We start from the raw sequence: 18,588 nt of genomic DNA, 5'->3' as shown, positions 1-18,588 counted from the left end.
ATGACAGTTAAGAAGACAGAAAAATACTTATTAAATTTTAAGTGCACATGGTAACAACTGTTTGACTGAAAAGGATAAAGTCACGAAAAGGCTGATTTTTCAATGTAAGGGTCATTAACCAAAAACAAAAAAACAAAAATAGGAAAGAAGTGTGTGCGTGTGTGTGTGTCTCTGTGTGTGTGTGTGTGTGTGTGTGTGTGTGTGTGTGTGTGAAATCTCTAACATCACATAAAAAGTCCATGAACCTTAAAAGCAAAAGTGGCCTAATTAATTCTACATCTTATTTCTCCTTCTCCACCTCCTGCAGTTGAAGATGTAGGGCTCTGAGACTATTATTGCTTTTAGATCACTTTGTTATTGACTAGTCTCTGTATGATCATTTATTTTAAAGGACTGATGTCACATTTGGTGTTATATCTGATGACATATTGTGGACATTTTCTTCCAGAAATGGCTCTTTAAGGCTGAGTGCAAGAGGTTAAGCTGCCTGACTGAGGCCAAATCTAAGACCACAGACTTTTAATCTAAATTCTCAATATCCTTATTTATGTAAGTTAACATGTATTTTGTATACTGGGTACTATCATTTAACCATAAACTGCTGCATATTAAACTAATCCCTTCCAAACGAGAAAATAACACTATTTCTTAACTTATTAATAAAATAACCAATTTTTATTTTATAAAATCAATGTAATATTACTATGGAGAGGGACATTTTCTTCCTTAATCAATATATCTTAATAGACTTTCAAAAATTATAAAGTATTAAGTGAAACCATATGTCCAAAGAGAATAAATTATCAAACCCAAACGACTTTTTCAGTTTTCCAATTTGCTCATCAGGCTTCTACCTAAACTGAATCATAGTGATATGCATTATATAAAAATAGGAAAAGTGTTTTGTTAAGCTCTGATAAGAAGATGATGCAGAACAGGAACATTTGAAAATAATGCCTATTCTCTTCTTCCAGGAGTCATTTGTCACAACCACCTACAAATCAAGGCTCAGAATGTATCTAGCCACTTGGACATTTATTATCACATCTCCCACTTCATAATCTCATGCTAAAATACCCTGGTTGAGGGAAAACCATAGGCACACAACAGAACCTGGAAACGGATTTGGTTTGTAAATGCTGTCTTTCTGTTATTCATGGATTTAAGGCGGGCGTCCTGGATTAATTCACTCAAAGCTCAATGTGCCATTTACAAGGATAAATATTTTATCCTCCTTGTCTGAAACAAAGGGCCTATATTAAGTAAGTTTTGTATGTGAACATAATAAATAAATACACTTGACACCATAATTTAATAGGGCCCTACACTAACGATAAAAAATGTAACTTCTCTTTCTGGGGTAACTAGGAAATGTGGTGTTGGACCATTTTACAATGCCTTGTAATAATGAAGGTATGCTCTTCATTACCAAGTACTGTACCTGCTGCTACTGGCAAGGAGTAGTTTATACACTGACCATGTTCCACGGCTGTTTTTAGTGTCGCTTCAGGATGTGTCGATCCTAGAGGGTTACGCACAAATCGTCGCCGGCGCCGCAAGTCATCTTCCCAGTAGTCAAGGCGCCAGAACTCACGAGGACGACTACAATGAAACAGAGAAGCCACATATGTTAGCAATTATCAAACAGCGTGGTAGCACTGAATTTCTGCATAAAGCTCTCCTTGTTTGCTCTGCCTTTTTTTTTCTCCCTTTCCTCTTAATTCTCCCTCCACCTCACACTCCCCTTTCTGCAATCTTTAACTTAGGTATGTCCTTGAAAATAACAATATCACCTTCCAGTCTAAGGAACTCCTTTTCCTTTTTCTTGGAAGGTGAAATGAGCACTAAATACATCATTTTGAAATGAATTGCTGACAGTGTGATCAGTTTCCCCACACTCTAGTGGCATGTGCTCTGATTTCAGCCTCATTTCAGCCTCAGCAGGGCACCTTTCTCTGTGGCTGCATTTATAAACCAGAATAGGGAAAAGGCTATTATAAATATGGTATAGCATTACCTATATTAATCAAAGTCTGTCCCCCTTCATTTTTCTTCCTAATTTGTGCCTTTTTGCACAAGGTCAGTAAATCATACCATGAATTCTTGGTCCAGAAAGTGTTAACTTTAATGAATATCTCAGTTACATGGTTATGTATGTGATAATAAAATATTACTCTGTTTAGATGTGCAGGAATTTAATTAAAATAATCTCTTAAAATATTCATTACATTTAGCCCCTGAGGCTTAGAACAACACAAGAAAATGCATTTCTTTTCCATTTACTGTTTTTAAATAAACCATTCCTATAGAGTGAAATAGCAATCTATTTTCAAGCAAATCAGATTGGATTTCTGTTTTATGTAGTCTGTTTTTATATTTAATTAAAAACTACATGCTATATGATGTGCAATAATTGCTATATCAAAAGCATACTTTTGGAAATGTATTTTTTTAAAGGGTTCACTCAATTCAAGTTCTATATTTTCCCCAATTATGTAGATGTTGTACATGGCAATGCATAAATGTCAACTTTCTCTCCTATTAACTAATTGTGATCTAACATGCCGGAAAATATTTTATAAAGAAAACACTAATAGTAAGGAAAAAATCTCTGCAGAATGTATTTATTCACTAAAGATACACAGCATGAAAACCTATGGGTCTCAATAACGAAATTTTAAAAATTCATAATCAAAATTTCTGAAAGGTATGTCTAGTACAAAATAAAATCTCACTTGTGTTTCATGAGCTAATAAAATTGTACCTGTCAGCTTTGACAAATTAGTAGTCTTGACCAACTGACAGTCCCAAAATACTCACATAAAAGTTACCCCTGTTTTGATGTTTTAAAGATGGTATAAAATTCAAAAGATTTATAAATAAGTACTTAATCAATTAAAAATTATCCCAGATTAATAAAAGCAAAGGTAACAAACAGTATATTATTTAAAGAAAATATTTTTTTTTAAAGTAATAGGAATCCATGCTCTTTTCTGAGAATGCTGGATAGACACGGAGAACACCAACGATTTCCTTTGTTGATTTTGATCATGCATAAAGAGGAGATATAATGCAATCAAAATGGAGTGCCAAAGAGTGTAAGAATTACAGACCTCAAAAGAAAAATTAAAAAGCTCTTTTATTCTTCTTTGTTATTTTGCTGTTTAAATTTTAAATGAAAACTAATGTTATCATTTAAAAATAAATAAGGAATACCTACAGAATATACACACAAGCAAAAGACAACAGTTATTTGAGCTCAATTAATGAAACAAAATTCTCCTTAGGTGAGAGGGGGAAAGGCACACAGATGGCTCTGTGCTTGGCTTTGATAGTCATGGAGCTTGGATAGGCACTTCATCATTCTGCCTACCTACATTTATCTGTTAAAATTATTATCAAATATCAGCCAGGATGCAGTCGTGAATCACAGGCTGCTCCTCGTCTTCAGGGGAATGATACAATGAGGGTCTATTCATCAGTGCGGCAATCGGCACAAGTAATTAGTTCCCTAGACTGAGATCCCCTACAAGGCCTATTTCAGTCAGCACCACAAACATATGACCATGTAAAGCTAATGAAAGCTGCTAAAATTTGTTAACCTTTTCTGCCATCAATCCTTCTAATATTCCATGCTTCAGTATTATGCAAAGGTGGTAAATTATTAATTCGTCATTAATCCATCCTTCTGAATTTTGAATCAAATTAAACGATGTCATTCTTCTTGATAACAATTAAAATTATAAGAGATGTTAAGCTGCTATTATAAAATTATTACTAAATTAGGTAACAACATATTGTAGTATAATGCATGAGAGTGAAGTCAAACTGAAGGCTAATCAAGTGTGTACAGTGGTTTTGTCATATAGTAGAAAAAACAGAGGAATTATAAAATCACCCACAAATTATCAAGTAACTAAAAGATAGCATGTATAAGAATAATAATCAAAATTAGAAGCAAACAGAACTATAATATTTATTTCTATGCTCTTTGACACTAACAAAAAATTGTCACAATGGTGACATTTGGCTGAAACAAAAGCCCCAACACATCAGGTCTGAGAATTTGTTTGCATAATAAAAAAAAAATGTTTAAGTTAAGGTTTAGTTGCACTAACTATATATTTCTGTCTTCAAATGTAAATATTTTACCAAAACTAAAAAATACTTAGATATAACCCAAACAGAATGAAGAACTTTATACCTCAACATAATCTGTACAATAAGCTATGTCCTCAGACTACCTTCTCCATACAAGTCATCTACTTCCTATACAGCGCTTTAAAGTAATCTGAAGACAAAGCAAACACCACTTATTTCAGATCACAAATCTAGAATGAAATACAAAAATCACATAGAGAGATCAACACTTTCAATGTATTTTTTATAGAGTCTCTCCATATAAAAGCACTGTTCTAGGTGACATAGGATCAAACCCTCAGGAAGTTACTCATAATGGAATACTTACTGGCCTCATCTGAAACAATAGCATTTATCACCCAATTTCTGTTGGTGAGAGTAACACATGTTCTTTGGACAGAAGTCATACTCATTTTTTAAGATGAGGGTAATTACAAGCATGTTTAAAGTCACTTACACAGTAACAAAACTGGGCCTAAGAGTGTAATGTTTTGTCCTCTTGACCCTAACTCCCTCCAATAACTTATACATTCAGTATATAAAATTCTATCACCCAAAAAAGAAGCATGATTTGTCATTTGAGAAAGGATCAGAAAGGAGAATGTGTAGTTTTCAATTATCAACATACTGTAACTTCTGATCATCCACATAAAGTTTTCACTCTCATTTAAGAAATGTTGCCATCCCCTCCCCCAAAAATCCCTGCTAGGAGAAACAGGATAAAAAAATAGCAAATTTGGCATATTGACCCAACATTCTCACCATAAGTTTATGAATTAACAAAACAAATTATTGTATTTTTTAGAGTTACTATCATGGTATGGTTAGTAAAATTAAAAAGACTCCAAGAATTCAAACAGATGGTGGACCAAAAACAAGCATGGATGAGAAATCATTTATTCTGAGGCCTTACAAATATATGTCTAGGTCACTATATAGTATACCTCTAACTCTATATATATGTATCTATTCCCCAAAATTATATTAATACTACATGATGCCAACATCCACAAACTTCATTTTTATACATTTCCACTAATAACTAAAACTAAGATCACAAAAATTATTCAAATTAAGGATGTGAGCCTGGGATCTATAAGATCTGGAAATAAAGCCTTTTCTTATAAAAGGGGCTATAATTAGGTCCCCTATCAATACACAGCCTCCGAGTACTCAAATCTTTGACTAATAGAAATACATGTGTCTTTGAAAGTTGAGGATGATACTAAAATTAAATGTTCTAACTTTTATTTCTAATGATTTCTCCACAATGTTTGGCCTAATGTCAAAATCTGAGATTAAAATTACAAGGTAGTTCTGTCTTTTTCTAATTATATTTCATCTAATTATCTTTCTAAATGTAAATATTTTACATTTATGTGTTTGTATACACACTTCTTTAACATATCACTACAATCTATACAGAAAAGAATACAAGTTGATGCCATTTTACATATACAGAATATATATTTTCTATTTAACAAATACAGAATTGGTCAGACTGCTGAAATAACTCTTAGAAGGAAACATAACTCAAGCATCAATAGCAATTTATTCCCTTTCCTAGGCCCATTGTGGTTAGTGAATTGATCAGGCAAAACAAATGAATAAGAATAAGCAAAATGAAAATCAGTTCTAAAGGGTAAAAGTATTAAAAGAGAGAATCAAGCCCTGGTGAGGTGGCTCAGTTGGATGAAGCATCGTCCCATACACCAAAAGTTTGTGGGTTCAATCCCCAACTGATAAATGTTTCTCTCTCTTCCTCTCTTTCTCTCTCTCTCCTTACCTCCCTCTTTAAAATCAATTTTGAAAAAAAATACATATATATCCTCAGGTGACGGTTAAAAACAAACCTCACAGACAATCAATAACTAAGGTATGACCCACATTCTTCCTATAATAGTTGAATGATTCAACCAAAAATAATCTATTATTTTCCACATATAAATTATAGATTTTTTTAAAGTTCAGTTTTCCTCAAAGAAAGTATGGTAAGCCTGTTAACAATGTATGAATAGATAAATATTGAAAAAGAATTCTAAACTATTTTCTAATAACAATGATTGACTCTTTCTTTAACTTGAGCCAGATGCTAGGGATATAAGGACTATTAAGATATTGTCCCTAATTAAGAAGCACAAATGGGACACAGAAGTTAAGAGTGTTGTCCTGCACACAGATGGGTTTCAGGTTTAATTCCCGGTCAAGGGCACATACCTGGGATGTAGATTCAATCCCCAGCCCAGGACAGGGCATATAGGGAAGGCAACCAATCCATGTTCTTTCACATGGATGTTTTCTCTGTCTCTCTCTCTCCCCCACCCCTATTCTTTCTCTCTTTCTCCTTCCCTCCTTCTCCCCTTCTCTCTCTTCTAATACTCCTTCCCTCCCTTCCAGTCTCTAAAAATATCCTCAGGTGAGAAATAAATAAATAAATAAATTAATTAATTAATTAATTAATTAATAGTACAAACTGGTAGTTACAAAATAGTCACTGGGATGTAAAATACACATAGGAAATACAGTCAGTAATATTGTAATAACTATGTAATGCCATGTGGGTATTAGATTTATGGGGGAAATACTTCTTAAGTTATATAAATGTCTAAACACTATTCTGCACACCTGGAACTAATATAGTACTGAATGACAACTGTAATTGAAAAAATAAAAATAAAAAAAAATACAGACTTCAAAAAAAGATACTGTCACTGACCTGGTGGACAAAACAAATGTGAAAATAAATAATAATTCAAAAAAACCCCACATGTATGATAGAGTAGAGCAGAACTTTATTAAGTGGCTATTAAACTGCACAACTCCGGGGAACACTGTGCACATCAAAATGTGTGTAAGTGGCACTTCTGGAGATATACAATGCTCGGCTTGCACTGCTATATGAAGACTGTGAGAACAATAGGGTGCTATGAGAATGCCTATATTTTTCCCTCTCCATACAATGCTCATGCTCCTCTCTCTGACAGCTAAACTAAATCTTGGAGATAGGAACCTGAACAAGGTCCTTCCAATGCTATCAATAGCAGTCACATGGTCAGTACTTATTCCTCTGCTACAGGAAAAGGTGTTCACACCAGGAACAAATACGGTTGTCAAAAAACAGGCAAAACTCAAAATGTAGAATAAAACAACCAAAAACAAAAGAAAAACATTAACATTTATTTCAATGAAGTCATGAAGTTCATATTACTTTAAGGAATATTACTTTCTTGATAGTATATTAAAGTAAAACAATGCTAATTACTGAAATCAGTGATAGCTACATAAGTATTCCACTAATTCTATAGCCTAAATATATTTGGCACTTGTTATTCAAATTAGCCAGATATATATACATCTCTCTTCTCAATGGCTTTAGTGTCATTTTAATGTGATTTGGATCTATATCAATAAAAGAATGATAGTTTTTTTAAATAACTATCACAAAGAAATTATATTAGAAAAATTTTCCATTTTCCACCTTACCCACTTTCTTGTGACAATACCTGATAAATATGTATGACCTTACAAAAGCCAGTAATAAATTCTTTTGGCTACAGAAAAATTCTAAATCCTAGAAAAGTTTAGTACTTCATATTTATTCTTAAACTAGAATATTCGTGCACGGGGGGTGGGGGGGGGGGGGAGGGTGTCCCTCAGCCCAGCCTGCAACCTCTCCAATCTGGGACCCCTCAAGGGATGTCTGACTGCCCGTCCGGATCGGGCCTAAACGGGCAGTAGGACATCCCTCTCACAATCCAGGAATGCTGGCTCCCAACTGCTCGCCCGCCTGCCTTCCTGATTGCCCCTAGCTGCTTCTGCCTGCCAGCCTGATCACCCCCTAACCACTCCCCCGCCAGCCTGATTGATGCCTAACTGCTCCCCTGCCAGCCCAATTGCCCCTAACTGCCCTCCCCTGCCGGCCTGATCACCCCTAACTGCCCTCCCCTGCCAGCCTGGTCACCCCTAACTTCCCTCTGCTGCCGGCCTGGTCACCCCCAACTGCCTTCCCCTGCAGGCCTGGTCCCCCCAACTGCCCTCCCCTGCCAGCCTCATCGCCCCTAACTGCTCTCCCCTCTGGTCTGGTCCCCCCCCCAACTGCCCCCCCCTGTAAGCTTGATCGCCCCCAACTGCCCTCCCTTGCAGGCCTAGTCCCCCTCAACTGCCCTCCCCTGCTGGCCATCTTGTGGCAGCCATCTTGTGTCCACATAGGGGAAGCCATCTTGTGTGTTGGAGTGACAGTCAATTTGCATATTACTCTTTTATTAGATAGGATAGAGGCCTGGTGCACGGGTGGGGGCTGACTGGTTTGCCCTGAATGGTGTCCCAGATCAGGTTCCCTTGGGGCGTGGGGAGGCCTGGGCGAGGGGCCTGTAGTGGTTTGCAGGCTGGCCATGCCCCCCAGTGACCTAAGCATAGGCCAGGACTGGCTGGAAGCAGGTATCTGGGATTCATTTATCTTCTATAATTCAAACTTTGTAGCCTTGAGCAGAGGCCAGGGCAGGCCAGGGTGGGCGGGATGCTTGGCTTCCTCCATCGCCAGGGTCAACCCAAGCCTCCTGCTTGCTCCAGCTCTGTGGCCGCTGCCATCTTGGCTAGGTTAATTTGCATACTCGCTCCTGATTGGCTGGAGGGTGTGGCTTGTGGGCATAGCGGAGGTATGATCAATTTGCATGTTTCTCTTTTATTAGATAGGATTTTTATATTACTTGTTTTAATAAGTCCTGTATCTGGCTAGCTTCTATTTTCATATTTTTAGATTAAAAATGCATGCTAGACATTACAACTAAAATAAATAGTAACCTCTAAAAAAAAAAGTAAACATTTTCAGTGCATTGTCAGCTAGAAGATAAAAGTGCTTAAGTTCTACAGGGGTTTCACTTTCTGCATACTAGTAAATCCTGGTGAAATAATGTTCAGGTACCATAGGATATCATACAACATAAAATTATACTTTATCTCACAAACTGAATTCTACAGTGCCATCATGCAGATAGGCAGAAAAAAATATTAACTAAAACCTCTGTTTACTAAGTACCAACTATAAGTCAAAGGCAGGTGATCTATGGACTGTGCTGTCTTAATGAAACGAAAGAAAAACCATTCAAATGTATGGATTCCAGGGGAAGAGACATGTTCTGCAGCAGAATTATTTCTTTATTCAGGGATTTGATATTAAGTTGAGTCACTAAAGCATCATTATATTACTTATGTAAAATAATATTTTATGTAGTTATGAATATTTGCATGGTACTATTCGGTGCATTTCCTCATTTGCTTTTAGAGGCATGTGGATACCCATCATCAATTAGCTGTTACTTTGAGTATTTTATAAAAATACAATTTTGCAACAAAGTCAATTATTCAAAAAATAATCCCAAGTTTTTCCTAGTTGCTGTTAGCCTGTTAACCATTTTCTTATTCAGTCAGCATTTTTATCAATAAGAAAAGTTATGAGAAAATAAATACATAGTGTTAATTGTACTACCAATTAAAACTCTAACAAAACACAAATGAAAAAAAATTTAAAATAAATTGTGTTGCTGGTTAGTAAAAGCCCTAAAATTCACCTCAGTAGCCATGCTATTTAGACAATCTGATCTATTTTCCCGACATCTAATTTTTTCAAAATTCACCAAACATTTCTTGAGTGCCAACTAAGTACTAGATTTTGATACACACAACTGAATTATGCTGGACTCAGCCTAGAATTTTTTGTGTGCTATAATCAGGATAAGGAAATGATCAAATATAAAAAATAACATAATTTTGAAATAGACAGCATTTACTGCATTGGGCTACTCGATGCTAGACATTGGGCTCTTTCATATGTTCATTATCACCAAGACTCACAATAACCCTGCCATGATTAAATACTGGTACTTTCATTTTAAAGAAGAAACTAAGTCTCACCTATCAGTAGCAAATAATAAGCCCATGGACTTCAAAGCCAATGAGCTCTTCACATGACATTTTCTGCAGAAATTCTTATTGGACACTGTTATAGGTACAATCAAAGTACTAATGAACTCTGCCTGGGAGGATTGAAGATTTCATTAAGATTTCAATGAAAATCTCTTTTGTAAGTTTTATGAGGACAAGGGTTTGTGTCTAATTCACTGACCAAGTGCAGTAAGTGGAACAAAGCTGGAACTTAGTAAATAATCGATTAAAGAATGAACAAGATGACTTTTTAAAGAAACATAAATGACAAACAGGAATCTGCTGGGAAAAATGGGAAGGACATCGTGGAGCAGAAAAAAAGCGCATAAACAAAGGCATGGGGACCTAAAAAGGCATTTTTATCTAAAGAAGTTCAAGTAAGAAAGATCATTTCAAAGCAGCCTTAGTAGTTCAGTTTGTTCATTAAATTCCACATCTGAGACAGACTCATAGATAGAAGCAGGCAGACAGGTCTGGTGGTTGGGGGCAGGGGAAGGAGGAGGGATCCAGCAAAAAAGAGAAGAGAGAACTCATGGACATGGATAACAGTGTGGTGGTTGCAGGGGAGGTTGGGGGTGGGGGGCGAGGGAGATTGAAGAGGGCATGGAGGGGATAAATAATGATAAAAATTTTAAAAAAATGAAATAATAATTTTAAAAAGCAGCCTTAGAGTAGCAATAGCTAAGATAGGAAACACAGGTTTAGAACAAGATTTCAAAAGGGCTTGTATAGTCAACTGAAATAGTTACTTTTATATCCTATAGTCAAGCGACAACCCAGCTTCCTCAATAATACAGGATTAATCCAATCAGCCTTGCATGTTACATGGCAGCGATATAAATAAAAGAAGGCAGAGGGTTTGGAGCCTAGAGGCTAAGATTCCAGAGACATATTTGAATCGGGATAGATTAGATTTGCTGAGACATTCAACATGGAAGATGAAAAAAAGGAGATAATGAGAATAAAACAGGTTTTCGACAAAGGGGGCAATGAGGGGATAAAGATGCTACTTAACTGAAATGATGCAGGTTAAGTAGGTGTGGTAAGGAAGAATAATCGTGTCCTAGATACCTAATAATGTCTAGGCAGAAAAGTCTAATAAATAAGCAATATAACTTGGGAATTCAAAAAAGCAGCCTGGCTAGAGATATAGAATTAGGAGATTTATCAGCTTTGGAAGTCAGTGAAATTAGACCTTCATCTAACAAAAGTTTACCAAGCAGTTATAAGCTAGGCAGTGTGCTAGATCCAGAGAAAATTGTATCCAAAGGATGGGAGAAAAGTATGAATAAAATTTGAGAAATTCCATTATTTAAAATATTACAGAAGAGAAAGGGATCAATGAAATAGAGAAGAAAGCAACTGCTCCTTACAGTCAGTGAGATAATAGGAAATCCAAATAGAAGGGGGCCATAAAGGACAAAGAAGCAGACTGTTCAAAGCTGTGGGTGAGCAAAAATATTTAATTCTGCATAAATAAGGACAAAGAAGGAAGAAAAGCTTTTATGTTTCTGTGTTTTAAACAGTTATATGATATATAATTTATACACTGTAAAGTTCACCTGTTAAAGTGTAGAATGCAATGGGTTTTAGTATTGATAGAGTTGTGCAACTATTACTGTAATCTAATTATAGATTTTTATTCCCCCAAAAAGCAATCCCACACACACCCATTACCCATCATTTCTTATTCTCCCTTCCTTGGGAATGGACATGTAGAGGATTTCTCATTATGTAGGATAAAAAGTCAGTGCATGTGTTTGCTTTGACTTGGAGCTTCTTAAGTTTGAACCAATATATATACCTATCTAATAATAGAGGAATATGCAAATTGTCCCAGATGCCATCACAGTAACAGTAACGACTAGCAGGCTGCATGGGGCAACCAGGCCGGCAAGAGGTACAGTGAGGGACAACCAAATGACTGAACAGCAGACTGCGTGGGGTGACCAGGCCAGCAGGGGGGCCACTTAGGGATGATCAGCCAGCAGGCAGAGGCGGTTAGGAGTGATCAGGCTGGCAGGGGGGCAGTTAGGGGCAACCAGGTAGGCAGGCAGGTGAGCAGTTAGGAGCCAGTGGTCCCAGATTGTGAAAGGGATGTCTGACTGCCAGTTTAGGTCCCATCCCACAGGGATCAGGCCTAAACCGGCAGTCAGACATCCCCTGAGGTGTCCCAGATTGGAGAGAGTACAGGCTGGCCTGAGGGGACCAACCCCCCCTCCCTGTGCATTTGTGAACTGGGCCTCTAGTGTGTGTGTGTGTGTGTGTGTGTGTGTGTGTGTGTGTGTGTGTGTGTATGCATAATATGCAAATCAACTGGACGGCAGAATAACCAGTCAGCTGATCAGGGCCTGCTGGCCAACCTCTTGGTCCCTCCCTTCAGCCGGCAGGCTCCAATAGCCCAATGGGGAACCAGGAACCAGGGGTGCGTGGCAGCAGATGCGGGTGGCATCAGGCCCCAATCAGCCCATCAGTCGCCCCACACACAGAGGGTGACCGGCGGTAGTGGCAGTGGGGGGTGGGGCCGGCCGCTAGCAGCCAGGGAACATCGGCCCTGATCACAGGCCAGGCCTAGAGACATTACCTGTTCATAAATTTTGTGCCCCGGGCCTCTAGTTTTAAAATAAGTTATATTGTAAGTGAATGGTAAAAGGCATTTGTATTAGTATTGGAACTTTTTAGAGAGTCTAAGGGCTATGAGAATGCATATATTTTTCTTTTAGCATTTCCAATACTGCTAAGGAACCAAAGAATTGAGTTTAACTAACCTTTCAAGGGAGATTCTTTAAAACCAAATTAGCAACTAATCCTACCTAATAATAGACAAATATGCAAATTGACCATACCTCCAACACACCCACAAGCCACGCCCACCATCCAATCAGAGCGAGCATGCAAATTAACCCAAACCAAGATGGCTACAGCCACAGAGAGCAAGGTTTCCTAGGTAACAGAGGAAGCCAAGCTTTCCACCTGCCCTTGCCAGGCCTAAGCCTCCACTCAAGCTACAAAGTTTCAATTATACAAGGTAAACAAATTCAAACAAATGGTGGCAGAATGGAGCTTGAGAGAGCAGGCCAGGATTGCCGCCGGCAACAGGGGAAGCAAAGCTTTCCACACACCCTGGCCGGGCCCACCCGCTTAAGGCAACAAAGTTTCAATTATAACCCCAACAGAAATGGCTGCCGGAGCCCCAGGCTTGGCTCCACTCCAGGCTACAAAGTTTCAATTGTAGAAGGAAAATAAATTCCAGATACCAGGGCCTCTGCTTGGGTTGCCAGGGGGCGTGCTGGCCTGCAAACCACCACAGGCCCCTCGCTCAGGCCGCCCCACGCCCCAAGGGAACCCCCACCTGATCCGGAACGCCCTTCAGGGCAAACCAGCTGGCCCCCACCCCTGTACCAGGCCTCTATCCTATCTAATAAAAGAGTAATATGCAGATTGATCATCACTGCAACACACAATATAGCTGCCCCCATGTGGTCAAGATCCTGCCCCCATGTGGACACAAGATGGCCACCACAAGATGGCCAGCAGGAGAGGGCAGTTGGGAGGCACCCAGCCTGCAAGGGAGGGCAGTTGAGAAGGACCAGGCCTGCAAGGGAGGGCAGTTGGAGGTGATCAGCCCTGGAGGAGAGGGCAGTTAGGGGTGACCAGGCCGGCAGAGGAGGGAAGTTGGGGGCAAACAGGCTGGCAGCAGAGTGGTTAGGGGGTGATCAGGCTGGCAGGCAGAAGCGGTTAGGGGCAATCAGGAAGGCAGGCAGGCAAGCAGTTGGGAGCCAGCAGTCCTGGATTGTGAGAGGGATGTCCGACTGCCCGTTTAGGCCCGATGCCAGGGATCGGGCCTAAACGGGCAGTCGGACATCACTTGAGGGGTCCCATATTGGAGAGGGTACAGGCTGGACAACCCCCCTCCGTGCACAAATTTCGTGCACCGGGCCTCTAGTTCATACTATAAGATATATAGAAACTAAAGTTTTGGAGTAATTTATATTTCAAAATACTAGTCTTTAAAACTTCTGGAATTTGAAAGACTAGTATTTGAAAGACTAGTATCTGTACATAACAAAAATATTTTGATTTAATTTATTTTAAAGTATTTCAAATTCATCACCATGTCTCTACCATATACTAGATCTATGACCTTTATATAACTCATTCATCATCTTTGGGCTCCACTGCCTTACATAAAATAATAATAACTTGTTCAGCCCATCTCATTGGACTATAGTGAGGAATCAAATAAAATGGAGTCATAGGGGATTGCTTTGACAACAGCAAAATGCTATGAAATGGAAGCTATTGTTTACAGTTGATAAAGAATTTTAGTGTCTGAATACTTCTACCTGTCATTTACTTTGTTAAACCAAGTATTTAAAATGGTATCATCATTGACTTACAACTCGATTTAAACAAAAACAAAACCAATTAAAATGCCCTGTAACAGTCCCTGGCAATGATTAGCTTACTTTCTTTCTCTACAGATTTACTTTAAACACCTCTTTTATAAAATGACAAATCTGAATGGGACCAAGAATATTTTATAAATTATATAAACAACTACGGGCACATTCCAATGAAGAATAATGGTAGCCTGGCCAGCATGGCTCAGTGGTTGAACATTGACCTAGGAACTAGGAAGTCATGGTTCAATTCCCTGTGGGGTGGGCAGGAGACAGCCAATCAATGATTCTCTTTCATCATTGATGTTTCTGTCTCTCTTTCCCTCTCTCTTCCTTTCTGAAATCAATAAAAAAAAAATTTTTTTTTAAAGAACAATTATGAAACATAATTTTTCCAACATTAATATAAACCCAAAATTAAAATAGCAAGGCCATTAGATTAGGGGCAGAGGTGTGTGTGTGTGGGGGGGGGGGGGGTTTATAAGGCTTAATGTTTTTAAAGAATAAGTAAAGTAAAACTGAGGTAAATTCTAAGTACTTTGTAGTGCAGGTCAGCATTTGTAACTGAAACGCCTGGAAGCAATTAATATTCACTAGATGTTTCTAGTAGCTTCCATCACTTGCCTCAAATATGAAAGAACTATATGGTTTATAAGCATATATATATGAAGCAATCTCATAGCCCAAACCCTCTGCTTTGACATTTAGAACCTCAATTTTTCTCACACTTAGGCCTTTTATCCGATTTCTGTGGTGATAGTTCTTAAGATAGCTTATAAGTTATAGGAAGAGAAGGAAAGGGCAAAGAAATATCAGCCTCTATAGTATGACATTTTTATCTTTAAATAAATAATTTAAAGGCTTAAATGCAGCAGCAATGCAGTATAATCCAATACTTGCTACCTTTCATGCAGAACTCTCAGGAAAATACTGGTGAAAACAAATAACTGATTTTTACTAGCATTAAAGAAAAAATACATACTGTGTTTTGCAAGCTAGATAAATTAGCAAAAAGTATGTACTCCTTATCCACAGGGGAGAACAGACTTATTATGTTACACTTCCAGGTTTTAAAGACAGTTGGAAGCCGGTTCTTTCAATAGTTGCTGTCATCTCCTAGAAACTTTCTAGTACTTTCAATTTTGAAGCAATTTTTCACATTCTGAAGTGACTTATTTTCCTCTCTTTCTTTAATACCCTTTTTTTTTTTTTTTTTGCTCTCAATGACCAGTTCTGCTTCAGTTTAATTATATTTGTTTTACAAATATTGTTGAGTTCGACCTACTATTTGGAAAGCATTAGTTGAGGTTCCATAAGGGATATTGGCACTTACAATCTAATAAATGGGATAAAATAAGCAACAAAGAATTTTGTGGCGTAAGATCCAAGCCTTAAGAGAAGTCAAGTCCAGAACTTTGGGAATTTAAAAAACAAAAACGAAGAAGCGATCACATACATTTTAAAGAGATCAGGAAATTATTGAAGAGCAAGAGATTTTTGAGAAAGACCTTTAAGAAGAGGTCCAATTTCAATCAATACACAAGGAAGAAGATGGCACTGTAGGCTTTTGAGAGAGCATACACAAAAGTAGAGGCCAAAAAATTAAAAGCAGTAACTGTGTTGGCCCCAGTAGAAAATGAGGTATAAAAGAGAGGCTTGGGCTGGCCACGTCATAAAAGACCAGGGATAAAACACTAGTGAGTTTATATTTCACTCATTCACTCACTCACTTACTTAATCAGCAAACCCTGAGGCACAAAGACCAGTGCCAGGCACTGGAGATTTAGTCATGTGGTGATAAAGAGGGCCATCCTCAAGGACCTCACAGTCAAATAGAAGAATCAGATAGATATATGAAGATATGATTAAAAATATGTAAAACATTCCTTAGGAACACAGTGGAAGGGCATTATACGAACTAATAGAAGGTTTCTTGGAAGGTAGTAACTCACAAATTGTGTCAAAGAGTTAACAGATATTAACCAAGAGAATAAGAAAAGGAAAAACATTTTTTTCTGAGGGAACAGCATTAGCAAAGCCAAGTAAATAAGAAATGATTGGATATACGCTAAATTTAAGTGTTTCCAGAATTTTTGGAGAATATAAGGCAAGAAAGTAGCCAAAGAAGAGGTTATAGAAGCAGATAGGGGTCAGACCATGGAGAACCGTCTGAGGAGTCTGACTCCTGGTTAAAAACTTGTGTGTGATTTTCTTCCAGTCTGACCACCGGCAATCACAAAGGCTTTACCTGCCAGGCATCATGGGATAAGCTGCCCTTCCCTCCACACCAGACTTGGTGCACAGCTAGTGCACAGGACACTGCAGTCTCTGAAGGGAGCTGCAGTCAAGGACTCAAATGCCACTGGCCAGTCGTGCCCTTGGCCAACCTGCATTTTTAGTCCCTGCACCTTCAACCCTAGGTTTCTTTATCTGAAGCCTTGGACAGGGGCCCTCTTCAGGGGCCTCTGTGGAGGCCTTCTTAACCATGGAGAAAAGAGAAACTTGGAAGAAAATTTCCCCACTCTCACTCAATCTACTCTGAGCCCTTCCCCTTTGCCTCCTTTCAACCCTGAGGTCCAAAAAACTGCTGGAGCCTCTTATTCAGGGCTGCCTCAACAGTGAGACAACCCCCACACCTATGCTGATCAATGCTGATCCACTGTACCCTCCACTGGTGTGCCACTCCATGCAGAAAATGGAACAGGGAAGTCCTGCAGGCTTAGACTCTTGCTTATACCACTGCAATAAGTGATTAAAGGCTTAACTGTTTTATTTTTGGTTTGTTGCTTTAATCAACTCACCCTATACCTGAGCTCATTTCCTTCTCTCCCAGGTCAGCTGAGCTCCTGATATCATCTATGCCATGCTAAGGAGTTTGTGTGCTATCTGGAATAGTGAGGGGAGACTGAAGAAGTTTTAGAAGGTATTATGACTGCAAAACATAACTATGAGAAACACAATTACTAGAGGGAAGAAACATCTGAAATGAGTACACAAAGAGGTTATCGAAATAACTTAAGAGGATCATCAAAATTAATTTTTAAAATTCTTATTTTTTCTGATTTATCCTATTAAGTCATTGTTATAATTTTCCTAAAATTCTCTGTGATATAAGGTAGGCAATAAATGAATCGGAGATGAAATAAAAGTTCAGAGATACAGGGCAGTTTGTTCAAAACAGCATGGGTGGAACTGGAGAGCATTATGCTAAGTGAAATAAGCCAGTGAAAGAAAAATACCTTATGATCTCACTCATTTATGGACAATAAAGAACATTATAAACTGATGAACAAAAATAGATACAGGGGCAGAGAAGCATCAAATGGACTGTCAAACTACAGCGGGAATGCTGGGAGGGTTGAGGGGGGCGGGGGAGGTAAGAGACCAACAGAAGGACTTGTATGCATGCCTGTAAGCATAACCAATGGACACAAGACACTGGGAGGGGGTGGGTGAGGGCATGTGCCCGGGGATAGGGGAGGCCGGGGGAAGGTCAATGGGGGGAAAAAGGAGACATATGTACTACTATTTGTAATACTTTAAACAATAAAAAAAAGAAAGAAAAGAAAATACATACGAAAAAAATTGGAGAAACCCTGTTTCTAAGAAATCCAATGAATATTAACTAAATTAACAAAACATTTTGAAAAGGTGAATACACGCCATTGCAGTAGAATTTCCAGGAGGGCAGAAGCCACACCTTATTAGGCTCTGTCTGTATCCTCTGCCCCTAACACAGAGCCAGGCCTGTAAAAGGTACTCAAGGAAACTTTGATAAATGAATAAATGAAAGAATAAAAGAATGAATGAATTTATTTCTGCCTAATAAATATATATTAAAAAATGTGTTCCAAAGAATATGATGTGCAAAGCTAATTATGTTACATAGAACAACATAGGCCTAAAACTAAAGTAGAGATCAAAGTCCTGAATCTAAGAGTAGATATGAAAAAAGAACAAAGGAATGACCCAGTAGATGTCACATCAACTCAGCCCAGAAATGGCAGACATGTCCTCTACTCACATTCCATTGGTCTTACCAAGGCACCTGACACACATGGGAAATGTGCTCCCTGGCTGAGTAGAAACAGCTCTACACTAGGGA

General features: G+C 38.3%; 1 protein-coding gene across 1 annotated transcript in view; it reads right to left on the bottom strand.

Moving 5' to 3' along the window:
- The window catches only part of LRBA (LPS responsive beige-like anchor protein), a 564,845-nt gene that overhangs the window by 252,743 nt on the left and 293,514 nt on the right, over positions 1–18,588 (bottom strand). Inside the window, exon 37 of the mRNA XM_054717692.1 lies at positions 1,478–1,602. Coding sequence (XP_054573667.1) covers positions 1,478–1,602 — 125 coding nt within the window. The remainder of the gene's footprint in view (positions 1–1,477; positions 1,603–18,588) is intronic.

The sequence above is a fragment of the Eptesicus fuscus genome, chromosome 6 (assembly GCF_027574615.1).
Source record: "Eptesicus fuscus isolate TK198812 chromosome 6, DD_ASM_mEF_20220401, whole genome shotgun sequence".
NCBI lineage: Eukaryota > Metazoa > Chordata > Mammalia > Chiroptera > Vespertilionidae > Eptesicus > Eptesicus fuscus.
The sequence above is the reverse complement of the archived record's forward strand: the minus strand, read 5'-3'. Positions and strand labels throughout refer to the sequence as shown.